At 50.8% G+C, this 23,324-nt stretch overlaps 3 protein-coding genes across 13 annotated transcripts in view; 1 reads left to right on the forward strand and 2 right to left on the reverse strand.

The window, feature by feature from the left end:
• Nucleotides 1-826: 826 nt before the first annotated feature.
• Plppr2 (phospholipid phosphatase related 2) lies at nt 827-12,856 on the reverse strand. 5 transcript variants are annotated; one of them, XM_075966559.1, is made up of 10 exons: nt 12,585-12,856; nt 11,198-11,367; nt 10,386-10,465; nt 8,792-8,980; nt 8,530-8,665; nt 5,791-6,062; nt 4,924-5,100; nt 2,590-2,712; nt 2,218-2,269; nt 827-2,095 (listed from the first exon to the last, which is right to left on the reverse strand). In XM_075966559.1, the coding sequence occupies exons 3-10, from the start codon at nt 10,449-10,451 to the stop codon at nt 1,752-1,754; spliced, it is 1,359 nt and encodes a 452-aa protein (XP_075822674.1). In that variant the 5' UTR covers nt 10,452-10,465; nt 11,198-11,367; nt 12,585-12,856; the 3' UTR covers nt 827-1,751. The 5 variants fall into 5 exon arrangements, with proteins under 5 accessions (XP_075822674.1, XP_075822677.1, XP_075822676.1 ...); XM_075966562.1 differs by having other exon boundaries at nt 2,606-2,712; nt 12,585-12,727; XM_075966561.1 differs by having other exon boundaries at nt 8,511-8,665; nt 12,585-12,722.
• Nucleotides 12,857-13,694: 838 nt separating this feature from the next.
• Ccdc159 (coiled-coil domain containing 159) lies at nt 13,695-22,889 on the reverse strand. Of its 7 annotated transcripts, none has more exons than XM_075966567.1 (13): nt 22,734-22,889; nt 21,013-21,119; nt 20,701-20,924; nt 19,709-19,742; nt 19,208-19,296; nt 19,045-19,126; nt 17,425-17,620; nt 16,853-16,920; nt 16,700-16,776; nt 16,051-16,172; nt 15,762-15,844; nt 13,930-14,028; nt 13,695-13,766 (listed from the first exon to the last, which is right to left on the reverse strand). In XM_075966567.1, exons 1-13 carry the CDS (start codon nt 22,736-22,738, stop codon nt 13,762-13,764), a joined length of 1,191 nt encoding a protein of 396 aa, XP_075822682.1. In that variant the 5' UTR covers nt 22,739-22,889; the 3' UTR covers nt 13,695-13,761. The 7 variants fall into 7 exon arrangements, with proteins under 7 accessions (XP_075822682.1, XP_075822681.1, XP_075822686.1 ...); XM_075966566.1 differs by having other exon boundaries at nt 22,741-22,881; XM_075966571.1 differs by lacking the exon at nt 15,762-15,844.
• Nucleotides 22,890-23,072: 183 nt separating this feature from the next.
• The window catches only part of Tmem205 (transmembrane protein 205), a 5,996-nt gene continuing 5,744 nt past the window's right edge, over nt 23,073-23,324 (forward strand). The window contains exon 1 of the mRNA XM_075966572.1: nt 23,073-23,183. The gene's annotated coding sequence lies outside the window, so the exon portion shown is untranslated. The remainder of the gene's footprint in view (nt 23,184-23,324) is intronic.

Genomic DNA, 23,324 nt, shown 5'->3' on the forward strand with positions numbered 1-23,324 from the left:
GTGCCGGGACAGAACTTCACTCAGCCTTGTCTCCAGCCCCCTTTTAAAATTGTTATTGTTTTAATTGTTATTATTTCAGAGGTAGGGAGACAGAGAGGATGTGCCAAGCAGCACATGTAAAGCGCTCCATGGTTTGTCTTCTCCTCCAACCCTGGGATTTAGGGATGGAACTCAGGTTGTCAGAAGCTGAGAAAAGTGCGTTCGCCTGCTGAGCTAACTCACTGGCCCTCGCTCCTTGATTCTTACATCATATCCGTGGCTTGAGTTTTCTGCTGATCAAATATCAATATCTAACATACCAGAGATCTAAAACCCAGATACACCTGCAATCCCAGCACTCAGGAAGCTGAGGGAGGATGGTCATAGGCTACATGAAATCACAGAAATCTCAAGCCTTTTCTTAAATCCTTGAACCTAGAGTTTGGAATTATAGGGTTCCATATTTGAGACTTTGGGGGCTGTGTGTGACAGGGTCCCAGGTAACCCAAACTGATCTCCAAATTGTGTTGTAGCCAAAAATGATCTTGAATTCCAGATCCCCCTGCCTCCACCTCCCCCATGTTTGACTACAGGCACAGGCCACCACACCCAGTGTAGAGAGGCTGAGGATGGTTAGCTAGGCAAGGCCTCTTTCAGCCACACCACATCTCTAGCCCTGATCCAGGATTCTGATCCATGTCCCTGGCCCCACGACCACACTGCCTCGCCACATTTGTCCTTAGATCCACTGCGACAACTCACCCACACCCTATTCACAGCCGCCTAGAGCCAGTGTTACAGTCTCCCCATCTTCCAGCACTCGGGGGAGGCGGGCACTGAGCCAAACTTCTGTTACAAACAGGTCTTTATTAAAGATGAGGAAGGAGGCAGGGAGGGGGGACAGTGTCTCATCTGCCCACTGCCTTTGGCTATTCAGGGTAGGAGAACCCCCTCCTGTTTCACCCATGCCCCACAAGATGGAACATCTGCATGAGGCTGAGGCATAGGGGGTACCTATGAAGAAGTGTGGGTCCCAAGAAAATAAAGTATTTTTCCACAGCCCTAATAAATAATAGAAGGTTTGGGGGTGCCCTGGGCACAGCCAAGGGGAGACAGCACCCGAAACTCCAAAATCTGTGAACTGGGGCAAGCCCTACTTAAGTAGAGTTGGGTGTGAGGGTGCACCTGGAGAGAAGCTAGAAGGGTAGGGGTGCCGCAGGATCCTGTCATGGGGGAGCCTGCCCCTCACCCTCCAGCTGGGAGAGTCTGCATAGCCCTCCTTGGCTTTGACTTGGTTTTGACACGGGCGGTCCCCCATTGATTGGAATCATTCCCACCCACTCTTGGCAATTCTGAAAGCCAAGGGCTCCTATTGGCTGTTTAGACACTGAACGTTGGCGGGAGTTGCCCTCTTGCTTGAGAAAGCTAAGAAGTGAGAGGTTCCCATTGGTTGGAGTAAACTTTTAGGTTGAATTCTGAGAACTAGGAGCCCAGGTTAGGTCAAGCGTCAGCCGTTAAAAGGGCAGTCCTAGGGACATGAGCCCACCCGGTCTTTTTTTTTTTTTTTTTTTTGCTTACCCGGATGTCCCAGAAGGCCAAAGAGCAGTCAAGAGACCCCCACCCCCACACCAAAGTGTCCTTCGTCAGCCATCTTCTGACGCCGAGCCAGGCTGGTTTGGGGGTCAGGGTCCTTTAGCACTCACGTGGCACACGCACGCGTGGCAGGTAAGAAACGGGGTGAGGGGCACTGGGCATATTTTAGGTGGTGGGTCTCACAGCAGGTGGTCGCGGCTGGCAAACAGATAAGGGCTGAAGTTGTCGCGGTGGAAGGGGGAAGGATGGAGCCCACTGAGGGTGTACAGGTCCCGTAGCAGGGGCGTGGGCAGCAGCAGCTTCCTGCCGCGTCCACCTCCCCCGCCTGGGCCCCCGGGTCCAGGGGACGAAGGCGAGGGACCCTGGCTGGGAGTCGGTGCGGGCAGGGGCATCGGCAGCGGCAGGGGTGTTGGCTCAGACCTCAGTCGAGGGCGGGGCACACGGGGTGAGGAGCACATGGCTGGGGCCCTGGAGGACACACAGCTGGGAATCAGGTGGCCACGGCGGGCACAGTTCTGCGGCTCTAGAGGTGACATTTGGAGATGAAGAGGTTAGCAAACTGGAAGAGTGGCACAGAAGCCCGGTGAGACCTCTGCCCACCTGGAAGAGCCCCCTGTTCATCGCCCATGCTTCCTCAACACTTACTGGATGGGGTGAGCCGTGCCGGTGTCGAATGCGGCCTGCAGGTCTCGGGTTCCTGAGACAAAAAAGAAGAGGGAAGGGGCTAGAGGACCCCAGGACCCCTCAACTCACAATCAAAAAGGGCTCATCAGCCAGACGCCCCCATGGAATCCGCACCAGAGATCTCCGGATTAACGATGCAATTTGGGAGGGAGAGGGTAGTGTAGCCTTTCACTCCTGAAGGCTGCTTTCCTCCTAGGACTTCATCCCCTGAGCTGGATGACTCCCTCTCCTTCTACCCCAAGACGAGGATCCTTATTGCCCGATTTCCTACTTCCCTGTGTCTCCTCCACCCACCACCCTCTCCAGCCCGGAGCAACTCCCGGGCCCCCTTACCTGGGCCACACTTAACTTTTCGAGGGGGCTGTCCATAGTTGGGGCCTGGCTCAGGTCCTCCCAGGGAGAGAGCCTTCGACCAATGGGGGGTCGGCTCTGGAAATTGTGCACAACACAGGTGACCTAGGCCAGAGAGATAGAAGCGTGTTGCGTGTTGAGGCCCAAGACCAACAACACAAGAATTATAAAAATTTTTCACATAGAAACTAAGGTTAGGATTTCGAAGCGCATATAGCTGCCTTTCTTTACAATTTTACTATTTATTTATTTATTTATTTTAAGGGTCTCACTATGGCTGTCCTTGAATCCTCTGTGTAAACCTGGCTGACCTTGAACTCGACAGAGATTCACCTGCATCTCCTCCAAAGTGCTGGCACCGGGCATGCACCACCATGCCTGCCCTGGCCGCATTTATAGGCTTGATATTTGGTATATTGCAGTTATTTGGCATGAATATTGGTTCTCAAAGTTTTGAGATTTATTTTATTTTCTGTCTATGAGTGTTTTTTATGTGTGTCTGTGCACTTGCATACTTGGTGTCCATGGAAGTCAGAAGAGGGCATTGGACCCCTTGGAACTGGGGCTACAGGTGGTTGTGAGCCACCATGTGGGTGCTGGGAGGGTCAGTGCTCCTACATGCTGAGCCATCTCTGCAGCCCTGAATATAGATATTTCAATGTTTCAGAAAGTAGTATTACTTTTTATTTTAACTACTCACTTTGTGGGGATCACCCACAGCATTTGTGAAGGTCAGGGAAAACTTTTGGAAGTTAGTTCCTTAGACCTGAGATGGAATTTACTCTTAGGCAATTATGCAGTTGTCTTCACCTGATGAGCCTCCTCCCTAGCCTTTCTCCAAATGTTCCAGGAAGAGCTGAGTTATGGCTCACTCCATAGAATGCTCGCCTAGCATGCAGGAAGCCCTGCGTTTCATCCCCACAAAATCAAGGCATTGGTGGGGCATGTCTGGAATCCCAGCACTAGGAAGACAAGGCAGGAGGATCACAAGTACAAGGTTATGTTTGGCTAGACAGCCAGTTCAAGGATAGCCTGAGCTACGTGAAAGCCTGTCTCAAAAAAAAAAAAAAAGGCTTGCCAGGAGTGGTGGCACAAAACCTTAGAAAGGCAGAAGTAGTCACATCTCTATGAGTTCAAGGCCAGTTGGTCTACACTGTGCATTCCAAGTCAGGGTTGCACAGTGAGACCCCGTGCCAAAAAAAAAAAAATTAAAAAAGAAAAATAGGTATTTGATTAATTCACTATATAGCCCTGGCTGGGCCTGGAACTTACTATGTAAACCAAGCTGCCCTCAAACTCAAGAAATCTGCCTGTTTTTGCTACCCAAGTGCTGGGACTAGAGGAATCTGCCACCATGTCTGGTCAAAATAGTCTCTCTTTTTTGTTGTTGTTTGGTTGGTTGGTTTTTTTGAGACAGGGTTTCTCTGTGTAACAGCCCTGGCTGTCCTGGAACTCAACTTTGTCAACCAGGCTGACCTCAAACTCACTGAGATCCACCTGCCTCTGCCTTCCAAGTGCTGGGATTAAAGGTGTGCACCACCACTGCTCAGCCAAAATATTCTTTAAAAATATATTTAAGGGTCTGGGAAAGTGGCTCAGTGTTTAAGAGCGCGCACACACACACAGACACACACACACACACACATTTAATGCAAGCAAAACACACAAAGTTAAAAACTACACAAATCTTTAAAATATATGTGCATTTTTAAATGCATGGGTGGTGTGCATGTTTGTGTATACTCAGGTGCATGTTTGAGGGTGGGTGGGTGCGTGTTTACTTGTTTGCACATGAGGGTGTGTTCTGCTGTGGAGGTCACAGATTGGTGTGTGTGAAAGGCAGGGTCAATCTCTGATGTCACTCCGGTCCACCTTGCTTTTTGAGACTGAGCCTCCCATGGCCTGTAGCCCCCAGATTAGGCTAGACTGGCTGATCAGTGAACCCCGGGAGTCTGTCTCCCTGGTGCTGAGATGTCAAGCACACCACTTCTGGCTTTTACATAGGTGCCGGAGACCTGAACTCAAACCCTCATGCTTGGCAAAGCAAGCGCTTTACCAATGGTGCCATGTTCCCCTGTAAAATAGTATTTATTTCAGTTGCAGAGTGTGGTGGCATTGCTTTAAATTTTGCTCACCATGGCATGACCCGGTCGGCCCATTCCACAGATGAGAACAAGCAAGCAGTCAGGGTGAAAGTAAAGGACAGCTGCCCTCCCCAGGCACGCAGACTCTGTATACCCTTCAGCATCACTGAGCAATTCGGGCTGTTGGGTGCGGGGCCTGATGAGCACAGAGACTGGTGGGAGCGAAACTCACCAGAAAGGTGGCGATGGCCGCCCCAGTCAGAAAGCCTGCCAGCACGTCCGACCAGTGGTTGCGATACTCTGCCACGCGGACCACGCCCACGAGGAAGGCGGGGCACAGCAGGGCCAGGCAGAGGGAAGGTTTCACCAGGCGGGAGCCCTTCACGCGGAACACTAGGGTCACGTACATCTGTGAGACCCAAACTGATTAGAAGATGAACCCACGCTTTTCGGGTCAGAGCAATGGAGGCTGGAGGAATGGCTTGAGGAACTGGGATGGCAGGGGAGGGATTCCAGGGATCCCAGGGGTCCTGCATGCAGGTAGTGCGGTCAGAGCACCAAAAATTACAGGTAAGAGTCTATGTTCTATGCGCACAGAACCAAGGAGCAGAATCAGGATCTAAGGGGCAGATCCGGGAGCTCCAGAGGTAGCCTCGGAGCCTCGTGTAACACAGAAGTGGTCAGGATGGGATATATCAGCCATTTCAGAGGCCAGAAAAAGGAAAGAAATCAAAGCAATAGAACAAAGGACTAGAGAAAGGCAACGGACAGAATTAGAGAGTTAGGGGCGTGACCAAAGTAACAAAGGGGAGGGACGAGGGCTCCAGAAGGCGGAGCCAAAGCCCACAAACTTAGTTTCCTAGCCATTATCCAGGGCCTGCGTCTCTTAGCAACTCCAAGGGGCTGAGTCCCAAAAGGCAATGTCCAGGACAACTGGGGAGCAGTCAGGGTTCTAAGGCTGGGATGCACCACGAGGGTGTGTGGCCTCATGAAGGATCCAAATCAGTGGGCGTGGCCTCATTCCCAAAGCTCTTCCCCCTCTGTCAAGCACCCTCACCCACCAACTCTAGACCCTTGGTTTCTCCCGCCAGGGGCTCACCGCAGTGTAGGTGACCGCGTAGGCGCACAGGGCCGCGTCCTTGCAGGGGAAGGCGCGGCGTGCAGCGGCCACCAGGCTGGGGCTGCCTGCACAGGCGCTCTGGTCCGTGACGAAGCGGTCAGGCCCTGGCCGGTCAGGAGACGGTGGTGGGCAGCCCAAGGCCGTGTAGTTGGGGCGACACACAGACAGGAAGTGAGGCGTGGGGTTACCGGTCACCACCTGTCCCGCATTTGCAAAGATGGTCGTGGTGAAGAGGCCAAAAGAGTACACTCCTGGCGATGGGGAGAAAAGAGGTCATATCCCTTCAACTGGGCGCGCCATACAGTTCCATTAAGTCCCCTTGTTTATGTCTAAAATTAATTTTTATGCTGATGGCACACGCCTTTAGTCCCAGCGCTCAGGAGGCAGAGGCAAGAGGATCTTTTGAGTTTGAGGCAGAACTGGTTTACAAAGTGAGTTCCAGGATAGTCAGAACTACACAGAGAAAGTCTTTTTACATTTACATGTAAAAAAAATCCAGTTTTTTACATTTACTTATTTGGGTTTTATTTATTGTGTAGACACTGCTATGCTTTGTGTGGAAGTCGGAGAATAGCCTGAGGCATTTAGTTCTTTTCTTCTGCCATATAGATTCTGGAATTCAGGTAGCAGGCTTGGCAGCAGCACCTTTGCCCACTAGCAATTGCTGGTCTCCATTGTCTTGCTATTCTTAGGATGGCCACTAAAGTCAATCTGGGATCTGATGATAACTGGGCTGCAGTCCCCTTATCTTTGGGCCCCTCCCTATAGTAGATATAGATATAGATATATATCCACTGTCTGTCTCTAAGAAAACAACTGTGGCGGGACAAGCCCCTTGACTCCATCCCCGCTACCCAGGTACCGCTCAACACCACTGAATCAGGAGTTTGGGAACTCCAAGGAAGATCCTATGGAAATTTCTGGGATTCCTCCTCTCTGTGCTCTTCTCTTCCTCTTATATTTGTTAAGAATTACATTTATTTTGGGTTGGAGAGATGGCTCAGCAGTTAAGAGCAGGGGCTGCTCTTCCAGAGGACCCAGATTCAATTCCCAGCACCCACTGTTCACAACTGCCTGCAACTCCAGTTCCAGGGGTCTGACACCCTCACAAACACGTAAATTAAAAAAAATTTTAAAGTTCCATTTCTTTGTTTCTGTGTGCTTATGTGCGTGGAGGTCAGAGGACAACCTGTGACAGACTTATCTGTCTGTCCTTCTAGCACATGCGTCCTAGGGATTGAACGCAAGTCGTTAGACATAGTACCTTTACCCATGACCCCTCTGACCCAGCATGCCTCCCCAACCTCAGGCACAGTCTAGCTATGTAACCCTGACTGGCCTTAAGTTTGCTATATAGACTAGGCTGGCTTGGAACTTAAAAAAAAAAGACTTGCTTATTATTTTTATTTATGTGTATGTATGCATGCCTTCATGGATACAGGACCAATGGAGCCAGAGGGTGTCAGACCCATTGGAGCTAGAATCACAGGCAGCTATGGATTGCCTGCTGTGGGTGCAGGGACCAGAACCATGGTCCCCTGCAAGAGCAGCAAGCATTCTCAACCACTAAGACATCTCCCTAGCCCCTCCCTGACCAGAACTTTTAAGAGTTCAGATTATAGGAATGTGCCAACCCACACAGCTTTTTTTTTTTTTTAAGATATTGACTCTGTAGCCCAGGCTAGCTTTCAGACTTGCGATCTTCCTAACACAGCCTCCTGAGTCCTAGGATTTTAGATGTGACCAGCACACGGGCTTGCATCCTTCATGTGACAACCTCAGGTGTCAGTCTTCTGACACCTTCACTTTTGGAGACAGAGTTTCTCACAGGCTTAAAACTTTGCCAAAAGGCACACCGGGTGGCCCAAAGCTTCCAGGGACCCACCAGTCTCCACCTCCCATCTTACTGTCTCTGGGACAAGCAATGTGTGCCACCCCAGCTCTTAAAAAAGACTTTCTTGGGCTGGAGAGATGGCTCAGCAGTTAAGAGCATTGGTTACTCTTCCAGAGGACCGGGTTCAATTCCCGGCCCCCACATGGCAGCTCACAACTGTCTGTAATTCCAGACACTATCATACAGACATACATGCAGGCAAAACAGCAATGTACATAAAATAAAAATAATGAATTATATTTTAAAAAAAGCTAGGCAGTGGTGGCAAACACCTTTAATGCCAGCACTTGGAAAGTAGAGGCAGGTGGATCTCTGTGAGTTCAAGGCCAGCCTGGTCTAGAAAGTGAGTTCCAGAACAGCCAGGGCTACACAGAGAAACCCTGTCTCATATTTATATAATTTTCTTTTATTCGTGTGTGTGCATGTCTGTGTCTCTGTGTGTGCATGAATGTACCCATATTTATGCGCTTGCATGAATGTGTCTATGTATGTATGTATGCATGCCGGTGTCTATAGGTAATGTATGTCTTTGTATGTATGCCTGTATCTGTGTGTGGATACATACATGTTTCTATGTGTGTGTATGCCTGTATTATATATGTGTGTCCATACATATGTATGCATGTGCTTGCCACATCTTGAGTGTACTAAGAGGACAACTCAGGAATCAATTCTCTCCTTTGACCATATGGATAATCACACTCATGTCAAGCTTGGTAGCAAGTGCCTATACCCACTGAGCCATAAGATGGAATTGTTCCTTTGACCCTGGACTCACCACCCTCCCCAAGACCATTGGACTAACCCCAGGCTGCATCTCTCACCCAGGAAACGGACCAGCCTCCGAAGTGGGGGACTGAAGCGGCAGCAGGCCCCGGACACGATGGTGCTCTCCCCACTGACAGGACTGGTGGAGGGGGGAGCAGGAAAGAAGGCACGTGCCAACTCCCCCAGCAGGATCTGTGGACAAGACCAAAACGGGGTCTTCCTGGCCTCAAAGGCCAGGGTTCCCCCTGCCCCAACCTGGCCTTCCTGCCTTCTGGGAGTTTCCCTGGCATCCAACCTGGGTGGCCCACACTATCTCACCGTGAAAGTGGGCCCAGCAGTGACCAGAGCGTAGATGAGGGCAGGAGGCGCTCGGCTGGCAGCCTCAGGCCCGGGGTACGGCTTGGCATAAGCGCTGTCATAGCAGAAGAAGCCCTGGGTGTGCACAGGGAAGGTGTCCGTGAATTCCAGGCGGTACGCAAGCAGGACCACAATGCCCAGCAACACAGACTGCAGCCGGTCAGGGCCAGAGAGAGGCAAAGAGAAACAGGAGGAGGTCAGAGGCCAGGAGGCCATGGAAAGAGAGAGAGAGAGAGGAAGGGAGGGAGGAAGGGAGGGAGGGAGGGAGGGAGGGAGGGAGGGAGGGAGGGAGGGAGGGAGGGAAATGGAGACTCGAGGAGAGGACAGAAGGGAGACATTCTTACTTCCCAACAACTGGAGCTATCATTCTGTTTTCTCTTTTTCTGATGCATTTTGGTTTTGTTCTGTTTTGCCTTGCTTTTTTTTTTTCCAAGGCAAGGCCTCAAGCAACCCAGGATGACTGACAACTCACTATGGAATTGAGGATAACTCCTGCCTGGTACTGGGGTTGTAGGTGGAGGTCAGTACACCTTGTCTATTTGGTGCCAGGGATGGAGCCCAGGGCTTTGTGCCAGCTAGGCAAGTTTCTACAAATTGAGCCTCAGCCTCCATCCATCTTTTATTTATCTATATACGTACTATTTTTTAGATGCTCTCCTTATGTATCTCAGGCTGGAATAGAAATCATAAACTTTTTTGTTATTTTTGTTTTGAGACAGGGTTTTCCTATGTATGTAGCTCTGGATGTCCTGGGACTCACTCTGTAGACCAGGCTGGACTCAAACTCACTCCTGCCTCTGCCTCCTGAGTGCTGGGATTAAAGGTGCAGCCACCACCTTCTGGTTTGTTTGCTTCGAGACAGGATCTCACTCCACAATCCTGGCTGGCCTGGAAGTTACTGTGTATATGGAATGGACTTGAATATGTAGGCATTCTCCTGCCTCTGCCTCCTGATGTTAGGATTATAAGTATGCATCACAGTGGCTGTGCCTTGTGATTTCTTTTCTCTGTCTGTCTTAATCATTTCTTGAGACAGTCTTATGTAGACTAGGCTGGCCCTGACTTTCCTGAATGCTTCTCCTTCAGCCTCCTAGAAGCTGAGGTGTGTGTCACATAATGTGCCACTATGCCCTGCTGATTATGCTCATTTTAGATGAAGTAACTGGGGCTCAGGCAGGCAAAGTTCCAAAGTGTGAATGGATTAGGGCTGAATGGGGCTGGAATCCAGAACCGCTTCTGAGCCCAACCCTGTCACCACAACCCAAGAGAAAGGGGGCAGCAGCTAAAGCTCTGGGGTAGTGGGGTATGAGAGGAGGGGGGGAGGGAGAGAGGAAGAGGGAGGAAGGGAGGGAGGGAGGGAGGGAGGGAGGAGAGAGAGAGAGAGAGAGAGAGAGAGAGAGAGAGAGAGAGAGAGAGAGAACTGGGCTGGAGTCAGGGAGTTTGGGAAAAAGAGCGTGGTTAAGGGCTGGGCCAGGAGGAGGGAGACAGGCTGGACAGGGATAAAGGGATAAAACACGGATCAGGCATCCTCTCAGAGTGGCTCTGAGGTCCTCACCTCCACGAAGACAAAGCAGGGGATGATGGAGAAACTCCGCTTCAGGTGAGGTCTCCCTCCAGCCATGGTGAAGGCTGGGCCTGTGGAGGAGGAGGGAGTGGGAACTCTAGGGGCACAGGAGTACATAAGGCTTCATGGAGTTCGGAGTCTGCTCTTTAACCCGTTTCCCACCCTGCTGGGCCGGCCTCTGCCCACTGGACATCACTGTTCCTCCTAACAGCAAGCTCTGGTCTACCAGAGACCTAAGACTTTTTTTAAAGTTACATGTATTATTTTGCATGTGTACATGGGGGCCCCAACCTTTGTGTGGAGGTCAGAGGGCAACCTGCAGGAGTTGGCCCAAAAGATTCTACAGTGGTCTCTTCTCTCTCCTTTCTATAAAATTCTAATCAGACCCCATGCCTTTTAGGGGGACCCTTAGTCAATCTTTAGAGGAGACACCTCCAGCTTTAAAGAAGGGTGCCCTTCTCTTTGGTACCAACCTTAATCATATTTTAGGGAATTTCATCTTCTTTTTCCAGGAGATCCAATGCTTCCTGCCCTCTCCCACCAGGCCCTTTCTCCTAGGCCCTTCCACCATAGCCTCCATATGGAGTCCCCTACCCCACTCCCACCCCCATGAGCTGTGGTGCAGGCTGATAGCCAGACCCTCCCTCTCTCCCAGCTGCCTTTCCCTCCCCCCTCATCCTGTCAGTCCAGCTGCCTCCCCCAGTCTCCTCTCGCCAACCCCCTTCATCTTGACTTCAGTCCCCAAGGGTTCGGTAGCCGATACAGTCAAGCCAGCTTCTACCCACAGTGACACCTGCTCTCACCTGTGAAGGTACCCTAGGGCTTCCCACCGGCCTCCACCTCGACCAACGCCAGCTCACAGCCACTCCTGGAGGCCAGCAGGGCAAGGACACTCATCTCCATTGCACGGATGTGGAAACTGAGGCCCAGGAAGGTGAGGGTAGGCTCTGTGTGTCCAGGGCTCCATTGAGGCCTACTCCACAGAGTGACATATTGGAGACAGGGTCACCACAGGTTCCAGACGTACAGTGACTCTCATGGGTACTCCCACAAGATACAGCCCAGTCAGGGCTTCCATCCCAGACTCTAGAGACAGGGACACCTCAGAAGATGACATTCCTCTAATCCCCAGCAAGATCCAAGCACACTGTGTGGGGTGCCTGTCTCATGCTGAGCAAACCAGGTTTGCTCATTCACACAAGTCCCCAGTACTCCTAAACACACAAACACACACACACACACACAGGAAATTTTGCATATGGCCTGTCATAGACACCCACACGGATAGAACATACCCCCTCAAGCACACAGTCAGAGAGACATCCCAGCCCCCTACAAGCCCTTACCTTGACACAGTCACCACCATAGACTCAAGGTTGCCAACACACTTCAGAGTCAGAGCGGAGTCACTCCACACAATGAGAGTCACAGAATGGGTCACAGAGTCACACCCCCAGTTACAAGGCACTCAGTGACAGTCACGCACACAAACACCCCCTCCAGTCATAGAGAGACAGTGTGCCATCCACAGTCTCAGCCACATGGTCAGGCCAGGGTGTATGTGCCACAAACATACAAAGGGCATGAAAGATCAGACACCTGCCAGATTGCAAAACAGGCACGCACACCATCAGAAAGAACACAACAGCAACCACAAAATGACAGCCAGATCACACAACTAGACACCTAGACACACACACAGTGCAAGCAGTCATACAGACATCCTAAAGAAGCCAGTGCGTTCTGTGGCTCGTTCTCTCTCTCTCTCTCTCTCTCTCTCTCTCTCTCTCTCTCTCTCTCTCTCTCTCTCTCTCTCTCACACACACACACACACACACACACACACATCAGCGGACACACCCGAATCCATCACTGCCAGAGAACCACACAACCAGTTACACAACCAACCACACACCAACACGGGGCAGCCACACCATTATTCACCCACAGGCACCCTCGCAGCATTGTGACCTGACTCCTGAGGTCTCTGAGGTTCCCCTTTCCAGGTTCCCCTCCCCCAACCCCATCCAAAGCCCGAGATCACCACCTCCCCACTCTCTAGCTACCCTTCCCCCAAAATGGACCCGCAGGGAACGTATCTGAGAGACCCACGTCCCCGGTCTGGACCTCCGTGTCCGGCCTGGGCAGCCCCCGGGCTGGGAAGAAGAGGCGCCCACGCTCCTCCCTCACCCTGTCTAGGCCGCCGCCGCCTGAGCCCCCGCTCAGTCTAGACGGTACCGGCGCCGCAGGACAGTCAGACAGACCGCTGATCAGGCAGGCGGACACAGGCAGAGATAAGTCTGGACCGCCGGGCTTGCATCTCCGCGCAGACTCCGTGGCCGAGGCAGGGGCGGGGCCACAGAGAGCTTTATTTGCATAATCCAATGGGGCGGGGAACGGGATGTTCATTTGCATAACCCATGGGGGCGGTCACAGCGCCGTATTTTCAGGAGGGCGGAGACATTGGTCCCTTCATTTGCATAACACTGTGGGGCGGGGCTATAGATCATTCATTTGCATAACTCAAAGAGGCAGGCAGGACATGATGGCCGACATTGGAAAAGAATGGAGAAAGAGGTAGGTGGGGTAGACTGAGGGACGAGAAGAACTCTGTCTCTTCGATGGACACTCAATACCATGCTTCTCCCCATCTGGGCACCGAGATCCAGAAAGGAAGACTATCTGGATAACCAGATCCATTTTCGTGTTTGTGACAGGGTCTAAAGCAGCCAAAGTTGGTCTCCAGTTCTCTTTGTAGTTAAGGCTGGCTTTGAGCTTTGTATCCTCCTGCCTTCATCTCCTAGGGTGCCATAATTTCAGGCCTGTTGCACCAACATCTGGCGTGGGAACCCAAGGCTTCCCATACGCTAAACAAGCACTATCCTGATTTTGTGTTTTTAAATTTTTAAATTACACTTATTTATTGGGGTGTGTGCCATGTTTTGCTGTATTTAGAGGTTGGAGGACAACGCGCATGAGTCGGTTCTCTCCTATCATTGGTGGGGACTTGGGATCACACTCAGGTCTTCAGGCCATTTGGCATGCCCACGGCTGTGTTTTTCTCTAGCATAGGCTGGGCTCAGGCTTGCTGTGTTAACTTTGAGCTGATATGCCTACGTCTATCTACCTGCCAAGCGCTGGATTACACGCCCAACTGACACACCCTAAATCTTGTCTCAATGTCCTAACTAGACCCAAAAGTGCCCTGGTCTCTGCATCCTTCGAGAAACCAAGGAGTTAGCTGGGGGTGGCATAGGGAGGACCCCAGACTCTTAAACCAGCAGATGCAAAAGTCCAGGGTGGAGGAAGGTCTCAGCTAGTTTATTGTCTCTCTGGAGGAGTCTTCAGGGCAAGCAGTCCCAGCTGCTCAAGCTATGGGGAGAAAAGGCAGGTCACAGTCTGGCTTTAACCAGAACTCAGGTGGCCAGCCAAGGACCAGATGCCCAGACAGAGTGCCAGCCTCAAGGCCTACACTGTGGGAATCACAAAGGGGCCAGATGTTAAGGGATGGAGAGGGGCTGAGGAGGGTCTGTACCGGGAGGGTGAGATCCACTCTTGCTGTAAGGTCTCTCCCAGTCAGAATCGGAGTCCCAAGAAGGATACTGAGAACTCGGGCACCGCTGTCCCTTGTGGCCTGTAGGAGAGACATGCCATTCTGGCCCTTCAGACACTGAATACAGCCCTCTAGCGACTTCACAACATGGACCCCATATCCCTCAAGATGAAACCATACCTAGACTTATGATTCAGACACCCACATCTCTTGTGTGACCCAAAGTAATACCAAATATCAGTGACCCTTTAAATGTTCCCTTAAAAAGATCCCATAAGAGGCCAGAGAGGCGGCTCAGAGGTTAAAAGTACTATTAGTTGCTCTTTCGGAGGACACAGGTTCAATTCCTAGCACCCATATATTGGCTCACAACCCTCTGTAACTCCAGTTCCAGAGGATCTGATGCCTTCTTCTGACCTCTGAGGGCACCAGGCAGGCAGGCAGATGGTGCTCAAATACATGCAAAATGCCCATACACATGAAATAAAATACGTCTTTAAAAAATTCCATGGAGCCTGGAATAATGGCATCTATCTGTAATCCGTGGGGAGCTGGAAGAAGGAGGATCAGGAGTTCAAGGTGCTCCTTGGATACCTAGAGAGTTTAAGTTAGTCTGGGTTATGTGAGACCATATCTCAAAAAAGAGAGAATAAAAACAATCAGCTCACAGATCCTAAATGTGACCCCAGTCAGCTCCTACATGACACATCCAGGGTTTACATAGCCCAGGCTTGCCTTGAGTTTGAGGTTCCCTTTCCCCTACTCATCAATTTCTAGGATTATAGGCCTTCAAAGTCTCAACTAGTCTCTCAGCTACTCAGTGTAGCCTTAGAACAAGACGCCACGAAAGACACTTAAGGAAATGCTCAACATCCTAAGCCATCAGAGAAATGCAGATCAAAACAACTCTGAGATACCATCTTACACCTGTCAGAATGGCCAAGATCAGAAACTCTGATAACAGCTTATGCAGGAGAGGATGTGGAGTAAGGGGAACACTCCTCCATTGCTAGTGGGAGTGCAAACTTGTATAGCCACTTTGGAAATCAGGATGGTGGTTTCTCAGAAAATTGGGAATCAATCTACCTCAAGACACAACAATACCACTCTTGGGCATATACCCAAAGGATGCTCAATCATACCACAAGGACATTTGTTCAAGTATGTTCATCGCAATATTACTCATAATAGCCAGAATCTGGAGACAACCTAGATGCCTTTCAGTCAAAGAACAGATAGGGAAAATATGGTAAATTTACACAATGCAGTACTATTCAGCGGCAGAAAACAATGACATATTGAAATTTGCAAGCAAATGGACTGAACTAGAAAAAGCCATCCTGAGTGAGGTAACCCAGAAAGACAGATATAATATGTACTCACTCGTAAGCAGATATTAGACATAAAACAAAAGACAACCAGCTTACAGGCCTCAACCCCAGAGAAACTAGGTAACAAAGAGGACCCTAAGAGAGACATACATGGATCCTTCTAACAAGGGGAAAAAAGACAAAATCTCCCAAGTAAATTGGGAGAGTGAGGGGCAGTGAAGAGGGTGGAAAGGGAGAGGGGAGGAGAGGAGAGGAGGGGAGAGGGGAGGAGAGGGGAGGAGAGGAGGTGAGAGAGGAAAAATGCATAGCACATTTCTATCCAAACAAATTGAGAAGAAAACCAAACAAAAATAAAACAAAGCAACAACAAAAAAGAACAAGATCCCATCCGATGTGACCCTCAGAAGGCCTCTGAAGGTGACCTTGTATATGTGAAGCTGGAAATGACCTCTTCCCCCACACCCGTAACACTCAGCCCCTCACCCCTGAGACTGGAGGCCCTAGGCCTGGTGCCCATGGACAAGGCAAGGTAGTCGATGGAGCTCTGCAGGCTGTGGACAGCAGACCTGTATGGAGACAGAGAGACAAGGGCCCCAAGAGACACTGGGGTATCCAGGGCACCCCAGAATTGGAGCTAGGGCAAGGGAGGCTGTGGAGAGGGTGATTCCTAGGAGGAGAAGGGAGGACTAGAACCAGATGCAGTTCCAGATGCAGGGGGGGGGCAGATTAGAGGAGGGCTGGGGTCAGAGGTCAGATGGGAGGCTGGTCTCACCATATGTCACTCAGCTCCCTCTGTAAATCATCCTTCCAGCCGCCACTGCCTTCTGCAGGCACATCCTCAGTTTCTGGCCACGAAGACGGTTCATACGCCTGCTGCTTCATCTTGGTCAGAACCTGAGGTTCGGGAGGGGTTGGAGGAGCAAGCAATTAGACACACAAGTAGTGATAGCCATAGAAAAAGGCAATCATGATGCAGCACTTTAATCCCCAGCTGTAGTGAGAACACGGAACCCTTGGCGAACACAACTTTCTGATGAAGGAGGGACCGCAGCTATTACACACATTATATGGACAGGCGAATCGAGGCCCGGAAAGACAAAGTGATTTGCCCATAATAACATAGCATTAAGACGGCAGAGCTGGAGGCCGAGTGTGGTAGCGCACATCTTTTAATTATTCCCAGCACTCGGGAGGCAGAGGCAGGCGGATCTTTGTGGGTTCGAGGCCAGCCTGGTCTACAGAGTGACTTTCGGAGCAGTCAAAAATACACCCTGCCTCAAAAATAAAAACAAATTAAAAAAAGAAAAAAATAAGGAAGAGCTGGGATTTGGATTCTGCCTCCTAGATTCGGTCCAATTGTGGAAGCATGAGGAAGCTCCCATCCGCACCACGTCCTGCAGGCTCTCATCTTCTCTGCTCACCTTTCGGCACTTCACCTGTGTTTTCTGCATCTTCTGGATATTCAAGAGGTTCGCTGAGATCTCATCCTCCTGGGCCTCTGTTGGAGAGAGAGCTCAGTGGACAGAGGAAGTGGAGCCCCATCCCTTCCAGGCTGGGGGCTTCCAGGCACTCACGGAGCTTCTGATAGAGGAAAGTCACTTCTTCCCGCACGAGCTCCAGTTCCTCCCACAGGAACTTCTTGCTGAGGGGAGAGAGGAGCCTAGACCCACATTCCCAGTCCATTCTCCTGGAATACCAGGTCCCGGTCTACCCAGCCGACTTACAGCACAGGCTCCTCCCACAACCCTAGCTCCCTCCAGGGTATCGGGCTCCACCCATACCACCTGAGGTCCTGCCCACAACCTCAGAGTCTGTTCTCAGCGAGGGGCTACAGCCAGCCCCAGACTCCGCCCACAGCTCCCGGCATCTCTCACTGCCTACCTGGACCTTCCCAGCCTAGTTCTCTCCTCCTGATTTCCACTCTCCAGCCTCTCGGCCTCCCTTAGTCTTCTGAGACCCTGCCTCCTTCCCCAATCCCCTTCCAGCTTGCTGTCTCCCTCACCTTCTAGCAGCCTTCGATTCCCCAGCGGCCTCTCCCTAGCCACCTACGTCTTCTGAGCTCGTGTCCCCCAAGCCTTCCACTCCCTGCTCCATTAAGCTCCCTCAGTGGTGGCCTGCTCCACCCCGCCCTCCGGCCCACACCTACCTGTCCCGGATCTCCTGGGCCAACAACTGTAGGCAGCGAGTGGTACGGGCCCTTTGCAGCTCCTCCCCGTCCCTCAGTGTCTTCTGCAAACCCTGCAGGCCTTGGGCCAGGGCCCCATACAGCTCCTGCCGACCCTGTTCCGTGCCCCACTTATGGCCTTCCTTCTCTCCTTGGCGGCTTGCGGGGCTCAACACTTCTGTGGAGAGGGTGGAATACTCGACTTTATTATGTGTTGATGTATGTGTACCTACATGTTCACGTGTTTGCACAGGTGTGTGCACAGGTACACAGACATGTGGGTGTGGGGGGAGGAAGGTCCAACCAAGGTCAACCTTGAGTATTGTCCTCAATTTCTCTCCACCTTATCTTTCGAGATGGGGTCTCTCACTGAACCTGGAACTCACAGATTGGGGCAGACTGGCTGGCCTCTATAGAACTGGGATTACAAGTGTGCCCCACTAAGCCCAGCTTTTTCTCCCCAACATTTGGAGATAAACTCCAGGTCCTCATGCCTAAATGGCAAGCATTTTAGTAACTGAGCCATTTCCCCAGTCCTGGAACAACTTCAACAACAACTTCTTCTTCTTTTTTCTCCTTCTCCTTCTCCTTCTCCTTCTCCTTCTCCTTCTCCTTCTTCTTCTTCTTCTTCTTCCTCTTAGATTTATTTATTTACTATGTATACAGTGTTGTGCCTGCATGTGTCCCTGCAGGCCAGAAGATGACACCAGATCTCATTACAGGTGGTTGTGAGCCACCATGTGGTTGCTGGGAATTGAACTTAGTACCTCGAGAGGAGCAGCCAGCGCTGAACAATCTCTCCAGCCCAACTTCTTTATTTTTTAAGAGTATATATTTCTGGGGCTGGAATGCATGCAGCCAGAATACTGAATACATAATAAATAAATAAATAAATAAAGAAAGAAAGAAAGAAAGAAAGAAAGAAAGAAAGAAAATCTTTTTGAAAAAAAAAACATATATTTCTGCTGGGTGGTGATGGCACATACCTTTAAACCCAGCACTCAGGAGGCAGAGGCAGGTGGATCTCTGTGAGTTTGAGGCCAGTCTGGTCTACCAAACTGTGAGTTCCAGGACAGCCAGAGCTACACAGAGAAACTCTATCTTGAACCTCCCTCCCCCAAAAATGTCTTTCTATTTTACGTGTTTGGTTTCATAGGTGTTTTACATGGTGCCCATGGAGGTCAGAAGAGAGTGTTCTGTCCCCTGGAACTGACATTACAGAGGACTGTGAGCCATCATGTGGGAGCTGGGAACACAGCCTAGGCCTTCTGCAAAGGTAGCCAGTGCTCTTAACTGACAAGTCATCTCAGCCCTACGGCTCTGTCTCAGGCTGACTTTCACTCTCTAAGTGAGGGTGACCTTGAACTCCTAAACCTCCTGCTTCCATCTCCCAAGTGCTGGGACCACAGGCAGGAACCACCAGGTCCAGTTTTATTCCATGCTGGAGGTGGAACCCAGGACTTCATGCGTGCTAGGCAGGTGCTGGGCCAACTGAGGCCCAGCAAGCCCCAAAAGATGAGGAACCAGATGTGGGCGTGAGGCCAGCCTTGACTCCAGATTCTCCTGACCCTGTCCTGACCTTGGTCTCCATCTGGTCCTCACCTTCAAGCTGCTGGATTTTGATCTGCTGCAGGCAGCTCTCCTTCTCCAGCATGGTCACAGAGTGGTTCAGGAACTCAAAAGCCTGTGGGGGCAGGAGCGAGAGGTAAGGCCCTGGAGTAGGGAGAAGGATGAGAACGGGTGCAGAGGAGGTAGAGGGACCCACCTTGGTCTGAGCCTGCAATTGGGTCCTAAGAGACTCTAGTTCACATCGCAAGAGCTTCTGAGAGTCAGGGACTAGCATGGTGTTCTTAACTGTGGGCAGAGGGAAAGTGAGCCATGGCTGAGGTAAGATCAGGGCAGAGATGGGGTCCCAGAGGAAGGAGAGGGGCACGTTTAGAGCAGGGTACCCCCTTGAAGCAGTTAATGAACATGGGCCTTGATACTGAAGAAGAAAATGGGAGTAGGGGGCCTGCAAGATGGCTCTGTGGGTGAAGGAACTTGCCACCAAGACAGGTGACCTGAATTTGAACCCAGGAACCCACAGAGTAGGAGAGAACCAACTCTGCTAAGGTGTCCTCTGACCTTCAATGTGTGCCTCGGCACACACCCACAGCACACACCCTCAAATACAGGAAGTAAATTTCAAAAAAGTAAAGAAAAAATTAAGTGGGGGCTAGAAACCCAAATGCCTCCCCTCCGGGCTCACTCAGAAGAGAGCGTTCACCTTTTACTTTAGCAGAGCCAGACTCCAGGGACTTCTGGGAAAGAGAAGAAGAAAGTGACGATGTATTCCCAGATTGCTCACCTCCAGACCGTTTGCCGGAAGGACAAGATTGGTTCTCTTGAGATCTGGCTATCCCTAACCAGGAATCAGGCAAAACTGTCCAGGGGTATTCATCCTCTGCCGTTACCCCACCTTCATCATCTGCTTATGCTCAGAGATGCACTTGTGTTATCATCTCATGTGTCTATGGGCCCCTGGCTGGACCCTGACAGAAAACAGATGCCAGGCTGTGCCTGCTTTGGAGTACAAGACGGCAACAACACCATCAGCACTTGGCACACCACCACAAGCTGTTGCTAAACACAATCAGCCACAAGCACACAATTTTAGACACAAGTATGAATCTCTCGCACACAATCAGAAACCATACAGATACAAAAACCAAACACCAAACACATACACACACATATACACCTCCAAAATATGAAAGTCAGATATAGGGCTGGAGAGATGGCTCAGAGGTTAAGAGCACTGACTGCTCTTCCGGAGGTCCTGAGTTCAATTCCCAGAAACCACATGGTGGCTCACAATCATCTGTACTGAGATCTGGCGCCCTCCTCTGGTGTGCAGGCATACATCAAGGCAGAATGTTGTATACATAATAAATAAATAAATAAATAAATAAACAAACCTTTTTTTAAAAAGTCAGATATAATATCTCCTTCCTATAATCATAGCATCCAGGAGATGGATGCAGAAGAAACAGGAGTCCAAATCCAGCTTTGGCTACAGAAAAAGTTCAGGGCCTTCTTGAGCTACAAGAGATGTCTCAAAACAAACAAGCAAAGACCCACACATAGGTTTCCTTCTATTCTTCCCTCTAGAGGTGCTGAAACTCCATGCGCAGCCCCTTCCCTGTGCTCCACAGTGGAACACAGCAAGTGCATTCATTCCTAGGTTAAGGAGAGTTGGGGGAGGGGGAAATGTGTGACCTTGGTTGTGTGGTTCCTCTTCACAAGGTCCTGGCCAGGACAATGCTCCTTGAGCAGATCTGAGCTGGAACTGGAGGTACCCTCATGAGGCCGACACTTGGAGTCCCACTCAGGTCCCCAGTCTACAGTCCTTGCTGCTTGTTCTGAAACAGCATTCACGATCTCAGGCTCCCAGGTCCTAGACCAGCAGGTGGTACAGTCCAAATCCCTGTCTGAGGAGGACCCTAGGGGAAAAGGGACCAGTGACGGCAAGCTTGCAGTTGTCAGCCCTTCCCGGTCCTCTAGCTGTCTACCAGGAACACCAGTACTTGCCCCTCTTGTCGTTGGCAGGCCAAGGTGTGATGGAGAGTGAAGGAGATGAGTAGAGATGAGAGACACAGTAGTCAGGGTCCCGGGGTAGGCCGGCCAAAAGAGGGTCGCTGAGGAAGGGAAAGGGAGGGGCTCTCAGACACGTCTCCGTTCAATTCCTGACCCTCCAGTTTCTACCTCCCTAGGGCGAGGGTGACAGGCCCATGTCACTGCATCTACTTATGCATTGATATAATGCATTTATGCAGTGCTGGGGATGGAACCCAGCAGCGCGGCTAGGCTAGTGCTCCACCCACTGAGCCTCGGCCCGGCCTCCTCACCCCTTTAGAGTGCCCTCTCAGAGATGTTTCAGCCCATAAACTTCTGACAGAAGCAGAAGTCAGATAAAAGATAAATCCAATCACAGAGGTAAGGGTGGGTAATGCGAACCCAGAAGGGCTAGTGAGAGGACTCAGGGAGCAAAGTGCTTGCTGCCAAGCCTGCAACATGAATTGGTCTGCAGTAACCAACTTAAAAGTGGAAGCAGAAAACCAACCCCATAAACTTCACCTCTGATCTCGACATGTGTGCCATGATGTGTGCACATTCACACTCACACACCTCATGCACACCTAAGAATAATAGAGTTTTATGTTAAGAAAGAAACCAAGGGGAAGTTGGGGGAGGGATTGGGAGGAGTGGAGGGAGGGAAGGAGGGAAGGAGGGAAGATGGCGATCTGACTGGAGATTAATTAATAATTAATATTGAAAGAAAGTAGTCACACGCCTTCAATCCCAGAACTCAGGAAGCAGAGGCAGTGTGAGTTTGAGGTCAGCCTGATCTACATAGCACATTCCAGGCGTGCCAGTGTCAGGGCTACCTAGAGCGACCCTGCTTTAAAAAAAAAAAAAGGGCCTTTAATCCCAGCACTCGGGAGGCAGAGGCAGGCGGATCTCTGTGAGTTCGAGGCCAGCCTGGTCTACAAGAGCTAGTTCCAGGACAGGAACCAAAAAGCTACAGAGAAACCCTGTCTCGAAAAATCAAAAAAAAAAAAAAATGGTTTAGCAGTTAAGAGCATTAGCTGCTCTTCCAGTACCCAGGTTCAGTTCCCAGCACCAACACGGCGACTCAACTTCACAACCTTTAATAACTCCAGTCCCAGAGGATTTGATGCCCTCTTCTAACCGCTGCAGGCACCAGGCATAGAAGTAGTGCACAGACAGACATGCAAGCAAAACATTAACACACACAAAACGAAATTCAAAAATCTAAACAACAACAAAACCACATAAAGGGCCGGATGTGGTGGTTCACCCCTTTAATCCCAGCACTCAGGCGATCCTTGAGTCTCAGGCCAGCCTGGTCAATAAAGCTAGTTCCAGGCTACACACAGGAAGAACCTGTCTGGAAAAAAAAAATCATCATATCCACTTTACTGGGCTGTCCTGATTACACAGATTTAGTCCACTGCTCGGTAAACGAGACTTTGCTCTAGAATATCACGTGAGGATCACAGATGCCCCAGAAGAGTTAGAGGGGGAAAGGAAAGAGGCATTTAAGAGCTTCACCGCAGGTCGATTCCCAGTAATGCCTGCCCTCCCCCATCTCAATTGATTCTTCCGATGACCCTTTCTCCACAGAATTCTTCGAGCAAAGGGGCGTGACCACTGATATTGGTCCCGCCCCTTGCCCTGTCAATCTTACACCCGTCAGTCTCCCAATTCCCTTTTTCATTACCACCTACCACATACCACCTGTTCATGCTCTCCCATCAGGGACCACGAAGCCAGTCTCCAGCTGTGACGCTGAAGTTTTGATCCCATGGAGACACCATCGCTGGAAAACGCAGGGAGGCCGAAAGTGGAGTCACAGAGAAGGGTGTGGTCTGCACTTAAGCCCCGCCCGCTCACTCAGAGCCAGGCGCGGAGCTCATTGGCGCCTGAGCATCTTCGGTGTGACTGGATGAAATTTGGAGAGGCGGGATGACAGGATGATTCTCGCAAACCGACTGGGCAATCCCTAAGTGGGCAAGTCCAGAGGTGACAGATGTGTGATCTTATTGGCTTCTGCTTGACCGGGAGGTGGGGCGAGGCCTACGGTGTGGAAGAAACCCCGGGAGGTCTCAAGCGAGCCTGAGCTGCACTAGCGCTGTCCGGGTTCGCTGTTCCCACGCCTGACCTCGGGTGCTCCAACGGTAGGGTCATATGGGGGACCCTGGGATGCTTTGGGATGTTTCTATGATATCTCGGGTTTCTGGATGAGGGCTCTTGGTTGTCTGCAGAACCAGGGTGATCCCTCAAGACCTAGGGATATGAACTCGAGCTTCTGGGACTCA

Source organism: Microtus pennsylvanicus, chromosome 3, assembly GCF_037038515.1.
Source record: "Microtus pennsylvanicus isolate mMicPen1 chromosome 3, mMicPen1.hap1, whole genome shotgun sequence".
In the NCBI taxonomy this organism is placed as follows: domain Eukaryota; kingdom Metazoa; phylum Chordata; class Mammalia; order Rodentia; family Cricetidae; genus Microtus; species Microtus pennsylvanicus.